The 21,959-nt window shown below is 48.6% G+C and overlaps 1 protein-coding gene across 3 annotated transcripts in view; it reads right to left on the bottom strand.

The window, feature by feature from the left end:
• Positions 1 to 21,959, bottom strand: part of LOC144612020 (sodium channel protein type 8 subunit alpha-like) — a 255,684-nt gene that overhangs the window by 115,092 nt on the left and 118,633 nt on the right. For all 3 annotated transcript variants that reach the window (XM_078431465.1, XM_078431467.1, XM_078431466.1), the window contains exon 10: positions 10,412 to 10,553. In XM_078431465.1, coding sequence (XP_078287591.1) covers positions 10,412 to 10,553 — 142 coding nt within the window. The remainder of the gene's footprint in view (positions 1 to 10,411; positions 10,554 to 21,959) is intronic.

Consider the following 21,959-nt stretch of genomic DNA (forward strand, 5'->3'; position numbering starts at 1 on the left):
ATCAGCCATGATCACATTGAATGGTGGTGCTGGCTCGAAGGGCCGAATGACCTCCTCCTGCGCCTATTGTCTATTGTCTACTACCACTATCCTACACACACTAAGGACAATTTACAATTTTTACCAAAGCCAATCAGCCTACAAACCTAAACCTGCACGTCTTTGGAGTGTGGGAGGAAACCGGAGCGCCCGGAGAAAACCCACGCAGGTCAGGGGGAGAACATGCAAACTCCGTACAGACAGCACCCGTGGTCAGGATGGAACTCGGGTCTCTGGCGCTGTGAGGCAGCAACTCTACCGCTGCGCCCCCACGCAGATAAAGATATTTGAAAAGTCAGACACAAAATGCTGGAGTAACTCACCAGGTCAGGCAACATCTTTACAGAACATGGAAAGGTGATGTTTTAGGTCGAGACCCTTCATTTTCTCCACAGATGCTACCTGACCCGCTGAGTTACTCCAGCACTCTGTGAAACGTCACCTATCCATGTTCTCCACAGATGCTGCCTGACCCGCTGAGTTACTCCAGCACTCTGTGAAACGTCTCCCATTCATATTCTCCACAGATGTTGCCTGACCCGATGAGTGAAATATTGATAAACATAAAACATAAAACATATATCTAAACATATAATTCATTGCTCAAATTAATTGGATGCATAAAGAAAGACACAAAGTGCTGGAGTAACTCAGCGGGTCAGGCAGCATCTCTGGAGAACATGGATAGGTGACGTTTCACAGAGTGCTGGAGTAACTCAGCGGGTCAGGCAGCATCTGTGGAGAACATGGACAGGTGACGTTTCACAGAGTGCTGGAGTAACTCAGCGGGTCAGACAGCATCTGTGGAGAACATGGATAGGTGACGTTTCACAGAGTGCTGGAGTAACTCAGCGGGTCAGGCAGCATCTGTGGAGAACATGGATAGGTGACGTTTCACAGAGTGCTGGAGTAACTCAGCGGGTCAGGCAGCATCTCTGGACGACATGGATAGGTGACGTTTGAGATTTCCGAAGACCCGAAACGTCCCCAATTCCTTCTGTCCAAAGATGCCGCCTGAGTTACTCCAGCATTTTTTGTCTATCTTCGGTTTAAACCAGCACCTGCAGTTCCTTCCTACACTTTGTGTCTTTTTTTTTGCAAACCAGCATCTGCAGTTCCTTGTATCTCCTTAAATAGGTGAACGGTTTGTTGAGTAAAAGCTTTTTTTGGAAAAAAAAGCATTGTGTTGATTCCTATCTGTGAAGATATGACAATAAGGATAGAACCAGTGTTTATGAATGGGTAAATGGGTAGAGGAGCTCGCAGTCTCCAAACAAGCTCCAAGCTCCAAACAACGCAGAAGGTTCGACTAGCCCCGACCAGGGAGCCCGATCGTCCGGCACGGGGGAGCTGAGATCCCCCCGATGCAGGAGCGTGATCGCCCCGACGCGGAAGGCCCGACTGCCGGCTACGGGAGCCAAGATCGTCCCGACAACAGAAGGCTCGAGGCCCCCGACCGTGGGAGAACAAAGAAGAGAAGAAGATGGAACTTTTCTTCGCCTTCCATCACAGTGAGGAGTGTATTTTGTGTGTCCTGTTGCTTTTTAGTGGTATGACTGTATGGCAAATGAAATTCCTCCATACTTGGCTAATAAAGTATGAGCATGATTATGATCATGATGGTTATGATGATGATGATGTCATCAGATGGCGTGATGTTTCTGGGTGTAAGATTATGTTTCTGTGAAAAATAATGTCAATTAGGCTTGAATGAAAATTGGGGACCATCTGTAAGTTGTAGGAATTCTAGATCTACCACATAGAAACATAGAAAATAGGTGCAGGAGGAGGCCATTCGGCCCTTCAAGCCAGCACCGCCATTCAATGTGATCATGGCTGATCATCCACAATCAATAACCCGTGCCTGCCTTCTCCCCATACCCTTTGATTCCAATAACCCCTGGAGCTCCATCTAACTCTCTCTTAAATCCATCCAGTGATTTGGCCTCCACTGCCCTCTGTGGCAGAGAATTCCACACATTCACAACTCTCTGGGTGAAAAAGTTCCTTCTCACCTCAGTTTTAAATGGCCTCCCCTTTATTCTAAGACTGTGGCCCCTGGTTCTGGACTCCCCCAACATTGGGAACATTTTTCCTACATCTAGCTTGTCCAGTCCTTTTATAATTTTATCCGTCTCTATAAGATCCCCTCTCATCCTTCTAAACTCCAGTGACTCTCACTCACCAATCTCTGGAGGGCCGAGACAAACACATAATGTATCGTAGCTGCTCGGCAGCGGATAGGAGAGCTCTTCAGCGGGTCGTCTGCAGAGCGCAGAGGATCATTGGGACACAGCTGCCAGCCCTGGAGGACATCTACAACGCACGCTGCCTCAGGAAAGCCACCAGCATCTACAAGCACTCCACACACCCTTGCCACCGTCTGTTTGAACCACTTCCATCTGGCAGACGTTTCAAAGCCTTCTACGCCCGCACCTCCAGACTAAGGAACAGCTTCATCCCTGGAGCTGTAGCTGCTCTGTATCGGTCCTGCTGAGAGCCCGCCATGATCTGTCCCTGCCCCCAGGGTCATCTGGCACAACTAACCCCTGCATCAACCGTTTTTTGCACTTTACCTTGTTCCCCCTTTTCTTTTTCCTCTCCCCCCCCCCCTTTTGTTGTTTGCATGTTCGCCGTGATTTATTTAATATTTGATTTGATAGCATCGATATGGAAGCGACAATCAAAATCTCGCTGTACTTGTACAATGACAATTAAGGATATTGTATTGTATTGTATTGTATTGTATTGGATTGTATTTTATTGGATTGTATTGGATTGTATTGTATTTTATTGTATTGTATTGTTTTGTATTGTATTGTATTGTATTGTATTGTATTGTATTGTATTGCATTGCATTGTATTGTATTGTATTGGATTGTAACATGGAATGCAAGTGGGAGTGCTCCTTCTGGGATATGTTGTCATGATACTTGCACATATAGCATCCTGCAAGCAGAAGCAGTTCTGCACAGTGCTGGTGACTCCTTCTACAACATGCAAGCCCATGCCATCCAGGGATGTAATGCTGAGGCTCTATAAGGCGCTGGTCAGGCCGCAGTTGGAGCACTGTGAGCTGTTGTGGGCCCCATATCTGAGGAAGGATGTGCTGGCTCTGGAGAGGGTCCAGAGGAGGTTTACAAGAATGATCCCAGGAATGAGTGGGTTAACATATGATGAGCGTTTGTCAGCACTGGGCCTGTACTCGCTGGAGTTTAGAAGGATGAGGGGGGACCTCATTGAAAGGTAGCGAAATAGTGAGCGGCCTGGATAGAGTGGATGTGGAGAGGATGTTTCCACTAGTGGGAGAGTCTAGGACCAGAGGGCACAGCCTCAGAATTAAAGATGAGGAGGAATTTCTTGAGTCAGAGGGTGGTGAATCTGTGGAATTCATTGCCACAGATAGCTGTGGAGGCCAAGTCATTGGATATTTTGACTGATAGGTTCTTGATTAGTGTGGGTGTCAGGGGTTATGGGGAGAAGGCAGGAGAATGGGGTTGAGAGGGAGAGATATATCAGCCATGATTGAATGGTGGAGTAGAATCGATGGGCCGAGTGGCCGAATTCTGCTTCTACAACTGATGAACTTAAGAACTCATCCCATCTTAGGGAGGTGGCCCTTAATAAAGTACCAACATAGCTCACTCGTAAGGACCACGTCACATCTAATCCCATCTCACCACGCCTCAGCACTCGTTGGAGTGTGGCGTGCAGTTCTGGTCGCCCTCCATTACAGGAAGGATGTGGAGACTGAGGGAATGGGTGCAGAGGAGGTTTACCAGAACGCTGCCTGGATTAGAGGGTATTATCTCCAGGGAGAGGTTGGACAGACTCTGGGGCTGAGGGAAGACATGTTAGAAGTGTATAAAATTATGAGAGGCATATGAGAGTCCAAAGACGTACAGGTTTGTGGGTTAATTTGATTCATATAGTTGTTAAACTGTCCCCAGTGTGTATAGGGTAGCGTTAATGTGCAGGGATCACTGGTCGGTGTGGATTCAGTGGGCCGCAGGGCCTGTTTCCTCGCTGCATCTATAAACTAAACTAATATTTAGGGTAAACAGTCAGAACAATTTTCCCCAGGGTGGAAAAATCACTCACTGGAGGACATAGCTTTAAGGTGAGAGGGGCAAAGATTAAAGGAGTTGTGCGGGCCACGTTATTTTTTACACAGAGGGTGGTGGGGGTCTGGAACGCGCTGCCAGGGGTGGTCGTAGAGGCAGATACCATAGTGGTGTACAAGAGCCTTTTGCATAGGTTTGTGGATATGCAGGGAATGGGGGAATGTGGATTATGTGCAGGCAGATAACAGTTGGCATCATGTTCAGCATGGATATTGCGGGCCGAACGGCCTGTGCTTAGCTTAGCTTAGTTTAGAGATACAGCGCGGAAACAGGCCCTTCGGCCCACCGAGTCCGCACCGAACAACGATCCCCGCACATTAACACAATCCTACACACACTGGGGACAATTTACATTTATACCAAGCCAATTAACCTACAAACCTGCACGTCTTTGGAGTGTGGGAGGAAACCAGAGCACCTGGAGGAAACCCACACGGGTCACTGGGGGGAACGTACAAACTCCGTACAGACAGCACCCGTGGTCGGGATGGAACCCGGGTCTCTGGCGCTGTGAGGCAGCAACTCTACCGCTGCGCCACTGTGACGTTTGGATATTGTGGGCCGAAGGGCCTGTGCTTGTACTGTTCTATGTTGGACAGGACGGTGATTGTTAGTCTGTTATCCTGCACCTTCTCTCTCTCTGTCGATCCATTGATATGGTTACTTCCTGCACTTGCAACATGCCCGAATGATCGCACTTCTAATCCTGAAGACAGGCCTTGCCTATTTCTAACCCTCTCCCATTCTCCGCTGAACAACAGCATCTCCTGGAGGCTTGTGCATCACTGGAGTTTCCAGTGTTGCCCCTCAAGCCCTCTGGGGGAGGTAGAGCCGCTGCCTCCCAGAGCCAGAGATCCAGGTTCGATCCTGACATCGGGTGCTGTCTGTGTGTGGAGTTTGCACGTTCTCCCCGTGACCTGCGTGGGTTTCCTCCTGGTGTTCTGGTTTTCTCCCACATCCCAGAGACGTGCGGGTTTGTGGGGTAATCGGCCCCCTGTACATTGCCCCCTCGTGTGCAGGGAGTGGATGGGAAAGTGGGATAACACAGAACTAGTGTGTGAACAGGCGATCGATGGTTGGCATGGACTTGGTGGGCCGAAGGGCCTGTTCCCATGCTGTATCTTTCAATATATAATTAAATATGACAATGGAAAGTCCAGGGTGTAGGAAGGAAGGATGTTACGGAAGGCTAATTAACCCACAAACCCGCACGTCTTTGGGATGTGGGAGGAAACCGGAGCACCCAGAGAAAACCCGTTGAATTTTTGAATTGAATTGAATTGAATGGAATACTTTATTGTCACATGTGACAAGCCACAGTGAAATCCTTTGCTTGCATACTGTGCCAAGGTATGCAAATAGTCGCCCATGAAGGGCACTTACAAAGTTACAGATCACGCGGTCACATGAAGATCGTGCAAACTCCACACACACAGACAGCACCCGAGGTCAGGTTGGAACCCGGGTCTCTGGCGCTGTGAGGCCGCTGTGCCACTGTGCAGCAGCTGGCCGAGCTGCTATCATTGGAAATTGCAGAAGGTTCCAGTTAACAAAAATCACGGTGTGGCACGGTGACGTAACAGTAGAGTTGCTGCCTCACAGCGCCGGAGACCCGGGTTCCATCCTGACTACGGGTGCTGTCTGTACGGAGTTTGTACGTTCTCCACGTGACCTGCGTGGGTTTTCCCTGAGATGTTCGGTTTCCTCCCACACTCTAAAGACGTGCAGGTTTGTAGGTTAATTGCCATGGTGTAAATGTAACAAATTGTCCCTGGTGTGTGTGTGGTGGTGCTAATGCGTGGGGATCGCTGGTCGGCGCAGACACGGTGGGCCGAAAGGCCTGTTTCCACGCTGTATAGACAATAGACAATACGTGCAGGAGGAGGCCATTCAGCCCTTCGAGCCAGCACCACCATTCAATGTGATCATGGCTGATCATTCTCAATCAGTACCCCGTTCCTGCCTTCTCCCCATACCCCCTGACTCCGCTATCCTTAAGAGCTCTATCTAGCTCTCTCTTGAATGCATCCAGTATGTCTAAAACTAAACTACACTAAACCTTTATTCTGCATTAAGGAGGAATTCAGCTCAAAAATTTCCTCTATTTCTCTCAGATGAAAATTTTCTGCATTGTTTTAAAAATCAAAAAGACATCAGCAAGAGTTAAAAGCAGGCAGCAACGATCCCTGCATGGCTTCTCAGCAGAGCGGTTTGGCTTTGGAATTTAAAGAGGGACGGTTCGTTCCCGGGTTTCAGCGGCTCTCTAAAATGGCAGTACTGCTTCATTTGTCAAACATCCGTCCAAATGATGCTTTTCTGCACCATTTGCTGCAAAGATAGCAGTGCCTTATCAGTTGTGAATGCATTTCCATTCATCTGCAGACTTGCCGAAGCGCATTGCTTTGCCCAGGTCGCCACGTTGCAGGCCCTGTCTTGCTGCAGGGGGGGCAGCAGCAGATTGGATCAGTGGTGCAGGGGCAGGCTGCCACCCAGCACAGCCAGGAAGGCAAGTGCTATTTCCAGCGCAATGTTGGCCAATGCTCATTGATTCACCACGAGCCAAGGACCAGAAATGAACAACTCCGATGACAGGATCCACACGTTGAACACACACGCACAATCTGTACACACTCCCCACACACTCGCACACACACACACACGCACACACACACACATGCACACACCCCACACACGCACACACACACAAACGCACACACACAAACGCACACACACACACACGCACGCACGCATACACGGGCACGCACGCACACACACACGCTCACACGCACGCACACACTCCCCACACATGCACACACGCACGCGCACACACACAAACGCCACACACACGCACGTGGACGCACGCACATACGCGCACGCAGGCACGCATACGCACACACACACGCACACACAAACATACACACGCGCATGCACACACGCACACACACGCACAGGCACGCACACACACACGCACGCGCACACGCACGCATACACACACACATACACACACACGCGCACACACACACGCACGCACACACACAAACACACGCGTACATGCACGCACACACACACGCACACACATGCGTGCACACACGCAAGCACGCACACATACATACTCACACATGCACACATACACACGCACGCGTGCAGGTGCACAGACGCGCACACGCACACACATACGCACACACCGCACGCACCCTCGCACGCACAGACATGCACACGCACGCGCACACACCATGTTATCGGAAAGATGTCAAGTTTGAAAGCGTGCAGCGAAGATCTATGAGGATGTTGCCAGGACTAGAGGGTGTGAGCTACAGGGAGAGGTTGAGCAGGCTGGGTCTCTATCCCTTGGAGTGCAGGAGGATGAGGGGTGATCTTATAGAGGTGTATAAAATCATGAGAGGAATAGATCGGGTAGATGCACAGAGTCTCTTGCCCAGAGTAGGGGAATCAAAGACCAGAGGACACAGGTTTAAGGTGAAGGGGAAAAGATTTAATAGGAATCTGAGGGGTGGCTTTTTCACACAGAGAGTGGTGGGTGTATGGAACGAGTTGCTAGAGCAGATAGTTGAGGCTGGGACTATCCCAACGTTTAAGAAACAGTTAGACAGTTGCACTAACATTATTCTACACACACTAGGGACAATTTACACTTATACCAAGCCAATCAACCTACAAACCTGCACGTCTTTGGAGTGTGGGAGGAAACCGAAGATCTCGGAGAAAACCCACGCAGGTCACGGGGAGAACGTACAAACTCCGTACAGACAGCACCCGTAGTAGGGATCGAACGCGGGTCACTGGCGCTGAAAGCGCTGTGAGGCAGCAAGTCTACCGCCGCGCCACCGGTAGATGGTGGCTGATTTGAAATGTCGTCTGCCCATTCCCTGCACAGAGTTCCTCCATCACTTAGCCTTTTGCTCAGGTTTTTTGCAAGTATTGGGTTTGGAAGAACCCTCCTTTACTTGCCTCAACTGACTAATCTTGAACCAGCCAGGCAGAGACTTGGCCAGCCAGTAAATGACAGGGGGCTTCACAACTGTGGTCATCCTACTTCTTCCCTCAATGCTCCGCCCCTCACACAACTCCACAGTCCCGGGGAGAACGTGCAAACTCCATACAGACAGCACCTGTGCTCACGGTGGAACCCGGGTACCTGGCGCCGTGAGGCAGCAACTCTACCGCTGCGACCATGTGCGGACATCTTTGCAGCCAAGCAGTTACAGTGCATTCAGAAAGTATTCAGACCACTTCACTTCACTTTATTACGGGGTATTGTGTGCAGATTGATGATTAACAAAATTAATTTATTCCATTTTAAAATAAGGCTGTAACATAACAAAATGTGGAAAAACTGAAGGGGTCTGAATACTTTCTGAAAGCCCTGTACATCTCAAGTACACACACCTCCAATTACCCACACTATATTTCTTACTTGTCATAGTCATAGAGTCACAGAGTGATACAGTGTGGAAACAGGCCCTTCGGCCCAACTTGCCCACACCGGCCTACATGTCCCATCTACACTAGTCCCACTTGCCTGCGTTTGGCCCATATCCCTCCAAACCTGTCCTATCCATGTACCTGTCTAACTGTTTCTTAAACGATGGGATGGTCCCAGCCTCAACTACCTCCTCCGACAGCTCCTCCGACATTCCCAGAGTCGGGGGGGGGGGGGGGGGGGGCGGGGGACATTCCCAGAGTGAGGGAGAACTTGGCATTGAATGATAGGGCCCCGGGGAATGTTGTAGACCAGGGGGATCTCGGAGTACAGACGTACAGTTTCCTGAACGCTACATCACGGGAAGATAGGCTGGTCATCAAGGCCTTTGACCAAACGCAGACACAAAATGCTGAGTAACTCAGCGGGTCAGGCAGCATCTGTGGGGAACATGGATAGGTGACGTTTCACAGAGTGCTGGAGTAACTCAGCGGGTCAGGCAGCATCTGTGGAGAACATGGATAGGTGACGTTTCACAGAGTGCTGGAGTAACTCAGCGGGTCAGGCAGCATCTGTGGAGAACATGGATAGGTGACGTTTCACAGAGTGCTGGAGTAACTCAGCGGGTCAGGCAACATCTCTGGAGAGAAGGAATGGTTGATGTTTCGGGTCGAGACCCTTCCTCAGACTCGGCCCGAAACGTCACCCATTCCTTCTCTCCAGAGATGCTGCCTGTCCCGCTGAGTTACTCCAGCATACTCCAGCAACTGAAGTTGGGACATTATGTTACGGTTGGTGAGGCTGCATTGTGTCCAGTTTTGGGCACCATGTTAGAGGAAGGATGTTGTTGTTGAGCTGGAAAGGGTGCAGATGCAGGTTTACAACGACATTGCCAGGACTGGAGGGGCCTGAGCTACAGGGAGAGGTTGAGCAGGCTGGGACTCTATTCCTTGGAGCGCAGGAGGATGAGAGGTGATCTTATAGAGGTGTACAAATTCATAAGGGGAATAGATAAGGTTAATGCACAGAGACTTTTACTCAGAGTAGGGGAATCAAGAACCAAGTGCCTAGGTTTAAGGTGAGAGGGGAAAGATTTGAAAGGAACCAGAGGGGCAACTTTTTCCACACGGTGGTGGGTGTATGGAACAAATTGCCAGAAGAGGCAGTTGAGCAAGTGCAATATCATCATTTTTAGTTTAGTTTTGTATAATTTAATTTAGAGATACAGCGTGGAAACAGGCCCTTCGGCCCACCGGGTCCGCGCCGACCAGCGATCCCCGCACACTAACACTATCCTACACACACTAGGGACAATTTTACACTTACACCAAGCCAATTACCCTACAAACCTGCACGTATTTGGAGTGTGGGAGGAAACAGAAGCACCTGGAGAAAACCCACGCGGTCACGGGGAGAACGTGCAAACTCCGTACAGACAGCACCCGTAGTCGGGATGGAACCCGGGTCTCCGATGTTGCAAGCGCTGTAAGGCAGCAACTCTACCGCTGCTCCACCGTGGCCGCCCTCAATCATTGAAAAGACATTTGGACAGGTACATGGAGAGGAAAGGTTTAGAGGGATATGGGCCAAGCACAGGTCAGTGGGACTAGCTTAGATGGGGCACCTTGGTGAGCATGGACAAGTTGGGCGTGTCTCCGCGCTGTACGACTCTATGACTCTTTGGAATTTTGACAAAAACACGTGCACATTTTGTTAACAGATTATCTGCTAAATTCAAATTGATGGGGGTTTTTTAAAGTGAGAGAAAGAGTACAATATTGAAAGAATACAAAGGCTCCTTACTTACCAACTGGTACAGATTTTCCCAGTAGTCCTGTGTCATGAGTCGAAACAAGGCCAGGAAGGCCCAGCCGAACGTGTCAAAGCTGGTGTAGCCATAGTTGGGGTTTCTCCCTGCTTTCATGCAGATGTAACCTTCAGGACATTGACTGAAAGAAAGAGAACAGGGCACGTTTTCATACATTCATCAGTGATACGAGCAGAATTCGGCCATTCGGCCCATCAAGTCTACTCCACCGTTCAATCGTAGCTGATCTATCTCTCCCTCCCAACCCCATTCTCCTGCCTTCTCCCCGTAACCCCTGACACCCGCACTAATCAAGAATCTATCTATCTCTACCTTACAAATACCCACTGACTTGGCCTCCACAGCCATCTGTGGCAATGAATCCCACAGATTCACCGCCCTCTGACTGAAGAAATTCCTCCTCATCTCCTTCCTAAAGGAACGTCCTTTAATTCTGAGGCTGTGCCCTCTGGTCCTAGACTCTCCCACTAGTGGAAACATCCTCTCCACATCCACTCTATCCAGGCCTTTCACTCTGGGTGGCACGGTGGCGCAGCGGTAGAGTTGCTGCCTTACAACGAATGCATCGCCGGAGACCCGGGTTCCATCCCGACTACGGGTGCCTGTACGGCGTATGTACGTTCTCCCTGTGACCTGCGTGGGTTTTCTCCGAGATCTTCGGTTTCCTCCCACACTCTAAAGACGCACAGGTTTGTAGGTTAATTGGCTTGGTAAATGTAAAAATTGACCCATTGGATGTAGGATAGTGCTAGTGTGCGGGGATCGCTGGTCAGCGCGGACCCAGTGGGCCGAAAGGGCCTGTTTCCGCGCTGTATCTCTAAACTAAAATAAAAACTAAACTATTCGGTACGTTTCAATGAGGTCCCCCCTCATCCTTCTAAACTCCAGTGAGTACAGGCCCAGTGCCGACAAACGCTGATCATGCGTTAACCCAATCTGTTCCATTTCCAGAACTGCAAATTGACATTTTATAAAAGTACAAACACACATTTTTTGACACGGGTAAAATGTCCAAATAAAGATACAGAAACAAAATAGACATCGCCAACGCCAAGAATCCTACTTGACCATTTTTTTCTCCCAAAATATGCTTTCCTTCATCCGAGTGGACATTTAATTACTCATTGCTTCCAATATGATTATCAGGCCCACACTGGCAAGTAGTTGCCCAAGAAGTAGAACAAGGAGTTGCCCAATAATTTCATCTCCCTTCTTCACCCTTATCATATTGATAGATTCGAAACGATAGGGCTGTATTTATCCCAGGAGAAAAATTGATCTGCCAACATTCACAGAAACACAAAATACATGAAACATGAAATTAAAGTGATGAGTGAAAAGGATTGGGGATGTCAAAGATTGGGGAGGAGGGGGGGATAATCTCAGTCCCAGTCTACCCCACGACAGAAGGGGGAGGGGTTGTACAGTTTGATAGCCACAGGGAAGAAGGATGTCCTGTGGCGTTCGTTCTGTGCTGCATCTCGGTGGGACCAGTCTGTTGTTGAAGGTGCCCCTCAGGTTGACCAGTGTGTCACGGAGGGAGGGGGTGAGCTGTATTGTCCAGGAGGCTCCGCAGTTTGAGGAGCATCCTCCCCTCCAAGACCACCTCCCCGTGAATCCAACTCCAACTCCAGCCCCCAGGATGGAGCCGGCCTTCCCGATGGGTATGTTGATCCTGTTGGTGCCCGCGGCCTTCGCCCTGCTGCCCCGGCACACGACAGCGAAGAAGAGCATGGAAACAGGCCCTTCGGCCCATATCATTCAGGCTGACCAAGATCCCCGTCTTAGCTCATTTGCCTGCATTTGGTCCATGTCCTACTAAACCTTTCCTGCCCATGTACCAGTCCAAATGTAAACATTGCTGCAGACACAAAAAGCTGGTGTAACTCAGCGGGACAGGCAGCATCTCTGGAGAGAAGGAATGGTCTCGACTCGAAATGTCACCCATTCCTTCTCTCCAGAGATGCTGCCTGTCCCGCTGAGTTACTACAGCTTTTTGTGTCTATCTTCGGTTTAAACCAGCATCTGCAGTTGCTATGGAGGCAGTGCAGCGTAGGTTCACCAGGTTGATCCCTGGGATGGCGGGACTGTCACATGAGGAAAGATTGGAAAGACTAGGCTTGCATTCACTGGAGTTTAGAAGGATGAGAGGGGATCTTATAGAAACATATAAAATTATAAAAGGACTGGACAAGCTAGATGCAGGAAAAATGTCCCAATGTTGGGGGAGTCCAGAACCAGGGGCCACACAGTCTTAGAATAAAGGGGAGGCCATTTAAAACTGAGGTGAGAAGGAACTTTTTCACCCAGAGAGTTGTAAATTTGTGGAATTATCTGCTACAGAAGGCAGAGGAGGCAAATTCACTGGATGGATTTTAAAAAGAGTTAGATAAAGCTCTAGGAGTTAGTGGAATCAAGGGGTATGGGGAGAAGGCAGGCACAGGTTACTGATTGTGGATGATCAGCCATGATCACAATGAATGGCGGTGCTGGCGCGAAGGGCCAAATGGCCTCCTCCTGCACCTATTTTCTATGTTTCTGTTTCCTGCGCGTTGCTATAGTATCATATCATATATCATCATATATATACAGCGCGGAAACAGGCCTTTTCGGCCCACCAAGTCCGCGCCGCCCAGTGATCCCCGTACATTAACACTATCCTACACCCACTAGGGACAATTTTTACATTTACCCAGCCAATTAACCTACATACCTGTACGTCTTTGGAGTGTGGGAGGAAACCGAAGATCTCGGAGAAAACCCACGCAGGTCACGGGGAGAACGTACAAACTCCTTACAGTGCAGCACCCATAGTCAGGATCGAACCTGAGTCTCCGGCGCTGCATTCGCTGTAAAGCAGCAACTCTACCGCTGCGCTACTGTGCCTCTTCCATCTCCTCTGGCAGCTCGTTTCACATACCCACTGTGTGAAACACTTGCCCCTCACGCCTCTTTTAAACCTATCCATTCTCACCTTCAGTTTCAGTTTAGTTTATTGTCACGTGTACCGAGGTACAGTGAAAAGCCTTTGTTGCGCGCTACCCAGTCAGCAGAAAGACAATACATGATTACAATCGATCCATTTACAGTGTACAGATACATGATAAGGGAATAACGTTTAGTGCAAAGTCTGATCAAGGATAGTCCGAGGGTCATCAAAGAGGTAGATTGTAGCCTTAAATCTCAGCCTCTAGTTCTAGACTCACCTATGCTGGAAGAACAATTTTAATTGTCTACCCTGTCTATACCCCTTGTGAGCTTATATACTTCTATAAGAAAATAACTGCAGATGCTGGTGCAACTCGAAGGTATTTATTCACAAAATGCTGGAGTAACTCAGCAGGTCAGGCAGCATCTCAGGAGAGAAGGAATGGGTGGCGTTTCGGGTCGAGACCCTTCTATAAGGTCTTCTAAAAGGCCTATACTTCTATAAGGGTCACTCCTCAGTCGGCTTTGCTCCAGGTAAAAACAGTCCTAGCCTGTCTAATCTCTCCTTATAACTCTGGTTAACTTTGGGAATGTGAATAAGATTATTTTCTAAATGGGGAGAGAATCCCAAAATCGGAGGTGCAAAGGGACTTGGGAGTGCTGGTGCAGGATTCCCAAAAGGTTAAGTTGAAAGTCGAATCGGTAGTAAGGAAGGCAAACGCAATGCTACCATATATATCAAGAGGACTGGAATACAAAAACAGGGATGTAATGCTGAGGCTCTATAAGGCGCTGGTCAGGCCGCATTTGGAGCACTGTGAGCAAATTTGGGCCTCGTATCTGAGGAAGGATGTGCTGGCTCTGGAGAGGGTCCAGAGGAGGTTTACAAGAATGATCCCAGGAATGAGTGGGTTAACATATGATGAGCGTTTGTCGGCACTGGGCCTGTACTCGCTGGAGTTTAGAAGGATGAGGGGGGACCTCATTGAAACTTACCGAATAGTGAAAGACCCGGATAGAGTGGATGTGGAGAGGATGTTTCCACTAGTGGGAGAGTCTAGGACCAGAGGGCACAGCCTCAGAATTAAAGGGCGCTCTTTTAGAAAGGAGATGAGGAGGAACTTCTTTAGTCAGAGGGCGGTGAATCTGTGGGATTCATTGCCACAGACGGCTGTGGAGGCCAAGTCAGTGGATATTTTTAAGTCAGAGATAGACAAATTCTTGATTAGAACGGGTGTCAAGGGTTATGGGGAGAAGACAGGAGAATGGGATTAGGAGGGAGAGACAGATCAGCTATAATTGAATGGCGGAGTGGATTTGATGGGCCGAATGGGTTTATCGAAAAGATTTAATAGGAATCTGAGGGGTAACCTGCTTCACACAAAGGGTGGTGGGTGTATGGAACGAGCTGCCAGAGGAGGTAGTTGAGGCTGGGACTATCCCAACTTTTAGGATACAGACAGGTACATGGATAGGACAGGTTTGGGGGGATATGGGCCAAATGCGGCCAGGTGGGACTAGTGTAGCTGGGGCATGTTGGGCAAATTGGGCCAAAGGGCCTGTTTCCACACTGTATCACTCTGTGACTCTATGAAGGGCCTGTTTCCACACTGTATAACTCTGTGACTCTATGAAGGGCCTGTTTCCACACTGTATCACTCTGTGACTCTATGAAGGGCCTGTTTCCACACTGTATCACTCTGTGACTCTATGAAGGGCCTGTTCAACTTGCCCACACCGGCCAAAATGTCCCAGCTACACTAGTCCCACCTGCCCGCGTTTGGTCCATATCCCTCCAAACCTGTCCTATCCATGTACCTGTCTAACTGTTTCTTAAAAGTTGGGATAGTCCCAGCCTCAACTACCTCCTCTGGCAGCTCGTTCCATACACCCACCACCTTCTGTGTGAAAAAGTTACCCCTCAGATTAAATCTTTTCCCCTTCACATTGAACCTATGTCCACTGGTCCTCGATTCCCCTACTCTGGACAAGAGACTCTGTGCATCTACCCGATCTATTCCTCTCATGATTTTATACACCTCTATAAGATCTCTCCTCATCCTCCTGCAATCCAAGGAATGCGATACGATAGAACTTTATTGATCCCAGGAGGGAAATTGTTCTGCCAACAGGCAAAAAACAGAAGATACATGAAACATAAGAATAAAGTGGTGAATGGAAAGGATTGGAGATGTGCTAAGATTGGGGTGGAGAGGGAGGTGGGGGGTGGGGGGGGATAGAGACCCAGCCTGTTCAACCTCTCCCTGTAGATCAGACCCTCTGGTTCTGGCAACATCCTCGTAGATCTTCTCTGTTCCCTTTCTAGCTTGACAGCATCTTTCCTATAACATGGTGCCCAGAACTGAAAGCAATGCTCTAAATGCGGCCTCACCAACGTCTTATACAACTGCAGCATAACCTCCCAACATTGCATAACCTTCATCTCTGTCTGCTCTGCCAGCGAATGTTGGTGTCACCTCCAAACTCAGCTGATCAAGCCACCGATATTCTTATCCAAATCATTAATACATACGCCAAACAACAGTGGAAACAGCACAGAATAATTGTCACACACCACTAGTCACCTCCTTTCTGAAAAACAGCCCCCCACTAAACGCAAATTGGACGAACAGCATCTCATATTTCGCTTGGGCAGCTTACAGCCCAGCAGATAGAAACGAAATGCTGGAGTAACTCAGCGGGACAGGCAGCACCTCTGGAGAGAAGGAATGGGTGACGTTTTGGGTCGAGACCCTTCTTCAGACTGTGAGTCAGGGAAAAGGGAAGTAGAGATGTAGAGAGACATATGTTGAAAGACTGGAACGACTGGGCTTGTATACGCTCGAATTTAGAAGGATGAGAGGGGATCTTATTGAAACATATAAGATTATTAAGGGGTTGGACACGCTAGAGGCAGGAAACATGTTCCCAATGTTGGGGGAGTCCAGAACCAGGGGCCACAGTTTAAGAATAAGGGGTAGGCCATTCAGAACGGAGATGAGGAAAAACTTTTTCAGTCAGAGAGTTGTGAATCTGTGGGATTCTCTGCCTCAGAAGGCAGTGGAGGCCAATTCTCTGGATGCTTTCAAGAGAGAGCTAGATAGAGCTCTTAATGAAAGTGGAGTCAGGGGGTATGGGGAGAAGGCAGGAACGGGGTACTGATTGAGAATGATCAGCCATGATCACGGTGAATGGCGGTGCTGGCTCGAAGGGCCGAAGGGCCTCCTCCTGCACCTGTTGTCTATTGTCTATTGTATCTCTAAACTAAACTAAGCAAAACATCTGAAACATCTGCATTTTTTCACCGGGTGCTCCAGTTTCTTCCCACACTCCAATGAAGTACAGGTGTGTGGGTTAATTGGCATCGGTAAAATTGTAACATTGTGTGGGGGATAATGTTACAGTACGGCGTGATCGCTGGTCTCAAGGACACGGTGGGCCGAATGACCTGTTTCTGCGCTGCATCTCGACAGTCTAAAGGAATAGCCGAACGACTGGTATCTCCCAAAATATACAAGACAGTCCCGACAAACCCTTGGAACTTTCAAAGCAGAATAATGGAACAGGATGAAAGAATGGGCTTGTATTCACCGGAATTTAGAAGGATGAGAGGGGATCTTATAGAAACTAGAGGGATTGGACAGGGTAGATGCAGGAAAAATGTTCCTGATGTCGGGGGAGTCCAGAACCAGGGGTCACACAGTTTAAGAATAAGGGGTCGGCCATTTTGGACTGAGATGAGGAAAAGTCTTTTCACCCAGAGAGTTGTGGAATTCTCTGCCACAGAAGGCAGTGGAGGCCGATTCACTGGATGTTTTCAAGAGAGAGTTAGATTTAGCTCTTAGGGCTAACGGAATCAAGGGATATGGGGAGAAAGCAGGAACGGGGTACTGATTGTGGATGATCAGCCATGATCATATTGAATGGTGGTGCTGGCTCGAAGGGCTGAATGGCCTACTCCTGCACCTATTTTCTATGTTTCCGTGTTTCCAGAACAGCACCGTGGAACATTTAATACCCTGCAACCATTGAACTGAAATAGCATTCCTGAGAGTGACTGGCTGTGTAAAATAGCAGATCAAGCAGGGTAGTGTGAAAGTACATTTTAAAGTGTCAGAGAATCAAGGGAAATTAATCTGTGAAGTAACGTGCTGTATATAGACCAGAACAACACTTTTCCTGAGCATTTGCCAATGCTTGTGTTTGTTGCCAGAGGGTTCACTGGTGTAAGGACACCATGCAGGAATTCCCCCACTGCATAACATTCACACGTTCACAAGTTATAGGAGCAGAATGAGGCCATTCAGCCCATCGAGTCCACCGCCATTCAATCATGGCTGATCTATCTCTCCCTCATCAACCCCACTTTCCTGACTTCTCCCCATAATCCCTGACACCCGCACTAATCAAGAATCTGTCTATCTCTGCCTTCAAAATATCCACTGACTTTGTCTGTGGCAAAGAATCCCACAGATTCACCACCCTCTGACTAAAGAAATTCCTCCTCATCTCCTTTCTAAAGGTACGTCCTTTAATTCTGAGGCTGTGCCCTCTGGTCCTAGACCCTCCCACTAGTGGAAACATCCTCTCCACATCCACTCTATCCAGGCCTTTCACTATTCGGTAAGTTTCAATGAGGTCCCCCCTCATCCTTCTAAACTCCAGCGAGTACAGGCCCAGTGCTGACAAACGATCATCATATGTTAACCCACTCATTCCTGGGATCATTCTTGTAAACCTCCTCTGGACCCTCTCCAGAGCCAGCACATCCTTCCTCAGATATGGGGCCCACAACTGCTCACAGTGCTCCAAATGCAGCCTGACCAGCGCCTTATAGAGCCTCAGCATTACATTTCCCTTCTGTTGTAGAAAATACATTAGCCGCTGTTTCTTGCACATCCAAGAAAGGTTTGTCACAGATGGAGGGAATATACCTCGAGTTTATATTTTGGAAATCTGCAGGCTTCATCTGCACCAATAATCAGCTTTTTTTATATTTGAGCGGACAAAATGGTCAACAAATAAGAGTTTGATTTCCCCTGGCAACAGGTTCTGGTGTAAACTGAAGTATATTTACATTCAAAGAGCTTGAGTCAAACATATCCAGTCTCATTCTTCAGAGATACAGCCTGGAAACAGGCCCTTTGGCCCACTGAATCCACGCCGACCTGCAATCACCCATACACTAGTTCTATCCTACACACTACTTACTACATCGCGGGGATCGCTGGTTGGCGCGGACTCGGTGGGCCGAAGGGCCTGTTTCCGCGCTGTATCTCTAAACTAAACTCTATGGAGAAGTTGCAGAAGACGTAAAAAACTTGCACGTCTTTGGAGTGTGGGAGGAAACCGAAGCACCCGGAGAAAACCCACGTGGTCACGGGGAGAACGTGCAAACTCCGTACAGACAGCACCCGTGGTCAGGATGGAACCCGGGTCTCTGGCGCTCTGAGGCAGCAACTCTACACCTGCGTCACCATGCCGCCATTCTATGACCCAACCATCTGAAACAGCTGGCTGACATGAATGCTGAGCTGTTCAAAACGTAAAATAAATTCCCAACGCAATGTCCGGTGAAGTCATTTAGCAGGTAAATGCAGCGGGTACTCTGTACATATTTCACCTGCACAGACAATGACAAAGGCTCAAAGCTGCACACAACGGTTGCCTGGGGATCAATCTCAGTGAAACACGGAGCATTTAAACTCAGAGTCACAGAGTGACGCAGCGTGGAAACAGGCCCACCGGCCCAACTTGCCCACACCGACCAACATGTCCCAGCTACACTAGTCACACCTGCCCGCGTTTGGTCCACATCTCTCCAAACCTGTCCTATCCATGTACCTGTCTAACTGTCTAACTGGGCATAATCCGGAAGACACAGGATCATTTCATTCCAAAGTGGAAGAAAGATTCTAAGGGGAGTAGGAGGCAACTGTGGCTGACAAGGGAAGTTAGGGATGGAATAAAACTCAAAGGAAAGATGTATAACACAGCAAAGAGTAGCGGGAAGCCAGAGGATTGGGAAACTTTCATAGGATAACAGAAGGTAACAAAACGGGCAATACGGGCTGAAAAGATGAAGTACGAGGGGAAGCTGGCCAAGAATATAAAGAAGGACAGTAAAAGCTTCTTTAGATATGTTAAGAGAAAAAGAGTGACAAAGTCAAATGTGGGTCCCTTGAAGGCAGACACGGGTGAAATTATTATGGGTAACAAGGAAATGGCAGAAGAGTTGAACAGGTACTTCGGATCTGTCTTCACTAAGGAAGACACAAACAATCTCCCAGATGTACTGGAGGACAGAGGATCTAGGGGGGTAGAGGAACTGAAAGAAATTTGCATTAGGCGAGAAATAGTATTGGGTAGACTGATGGGACTGAAGGCTGATAAATCCCCAGGGCCTGATGGTCTGCATCCCAGGGTCCTCAGGGAGGTGGCTCCAGGAATAGTGGACGCATTGGTGATCATTTTCCAATGTTCAATAGATTCAGGATCAGTTCCTGTGGATTGGAGGATAGCTAATGTTATCCCACTTTTCAAGAAAGGAGCGAGAGAGAAAACGGGGAATTACAGACCAGTTAGCCTGACTTCGGTGGTGGGGAAGATGCTGGAGTCAATTATTAAAGAGGTAATAATGGTGCATTTGGATAGCAGTAAAAGGATAAGTCCAAGTCAGCATGGATTTATGAAAGGAAAATCACGCTTGACTAATCTTCTGGAATTTTTTTGAGGATGTGACAAGTAAAATGGATGAAGGGGAGCCAGTGGATGTAGTGTATCTAGACTTTCAGAAAGCCTTTGATAAGGTCCCGCACGGGAGATTGGTGAGCAAAATTAGAGCACATGGTATTGGGGGAGGGTGTTGACATGGATAGAGAATTGGTTGGCAGACAGGAAGCAAAGAGTAGGAGTAAACGGGTCCTATTCAGAATGGCAGGCAGTGGCGAGTGGAGTGCTGCAAGGCTCAGTGTTGGGGTCGCAACTGTTTACTGTATATATTAATGATTTGGATGAAGGAATTAGAAGCAACACTAGCAAGTTTGCAGATGACACAAAGCTGGGTGACAGTGTGAACTGTGAAGAGGATGCTAGGAGGTTGCAGGGTGACCTGGACAGGTTGAGTGAGTGGGCAGATGCGTGGCAGATGCAGTATAATATAGATAAATGTGAAGTTATCCACTTTGGCGGAAAAAACAAGGAGGCAGATTATTATCTCAATGGAGTTAGGTTAGGTAAGGGGGAGGTGCAGCGAGACCTGGGTGTCCTTGTACACCAGTCACTGAAAGTTGGCGTGCAGGTACAGCAGGCAGTGAAGAAAGCTAATGGCATGTTGGCCTTCATAACAAGAGGATTTCAGTATAGGAGTAAAGAGGTTCTTCTGCAGTTGTATAGGGCCCTGGTAAGACCACATCTGGAGTATTGTGTACAGTTTTGGTCTCCTAATTTGAGGAAGGACATCCTTGTAATTGAGGCAGTGCAGCGTAGGTTCATGAGATTGATCCCTGGGATGGCGGGACTGACATATGAAGAAAGATTGAAAAGACTAGGCTTGTATTCACTGGAGTTTAGAAGGATGAGTGGGGATCTTATAGAAACATATAAAATGATAAAAGGACTGGACAAGCTAGATGCAGGGAAAATGTTCCCAATGTTGGGGGAGTCCAGAACCAGGGGTCACAGTCTAAGAATAAAGGGGAGGCCATTTAAAACTGAGGTGAGAAGGAACTTTTTCACACAGAAAGTTGTGAATTTGTGGAATTCTCTGCCACAGAGGTCAGTGGAGGCCAAATCACTGGATGGATTTAAGAGAGAGTTAGATGGAGCTCTAGGGGCTAGTGGAATTAAGGGATATGGGGAGAAGGCAGGCACGGGTTATTGATTGTGGACGATCAGCCATGATCACAATGAATGGCGGTGCTGGCTCGAGGGGCCGAATGGCCTCCTCCTGTACCTATTTTCTATGTTTCTATGTTTCTTAAACGTTGCGATAGTCCCAGCCTCAACTACCTCCTCCGGCAGCTCGTTCCATACACCCACCACCCTTTGTGTGAAAAAGTTACCCCTCCGATTCCTATTAAATCTTTTCCCCTTCACCTTGAACCTCTGTCCTCTGGTCCTCGATTCCCCTACTCTGGGCAAGAGACTCAACCCGATCTGTTCCTCTCATGATTTTGTACACCTCGATAAGATCACCCCTCATCCTCCTGCGCTCCAAGGAATAGAGACCCAGCCTGCTCAACCTCTCCCTGGAGCTCAGACCCTCGAGTCCTGGCAACATCCTTGTAAATTTCCTCGTAAATAGCATTGCACACGAGGCCGTTGACTTGCCTTTGAATGGGACACTTTGTGGACATTGGGAGCCTTGAGGCCGCAGCTCCAGAGAGTGATGTGGCTCACAGGGACTGTTCTGTGCATCACGTACCTGCCCGGCTACTCATTCAATCCACTCTTCAGTGGCGATGCTGCTCGTTGGCAAGATGCCACCGCAGTCTGGCGACTGTGACAGGATCCACTATCATCCCACTCAATCACCCAGTATTTATTCACAAAATGCTGGAGTAACTCAGCAGGTCAGGCAGCATCTCAGGATGCAAAC

This window comes from Rhinoraja longicauda, chromosome 42 (genome assembly GCF_053455715.1).
Source record: "Rhinoraja longicauda isolate Sanriku21f chromosome 42, sRhiLon1.1, whole genome shotgun sequence".
Lineage (NCBI taxonomy): Eukaryota > Metazoa > Chordata > Chondrichthyes > Rajiformes > Arhynchobatidae > Rhinoraja > Rhinoraja longicauda.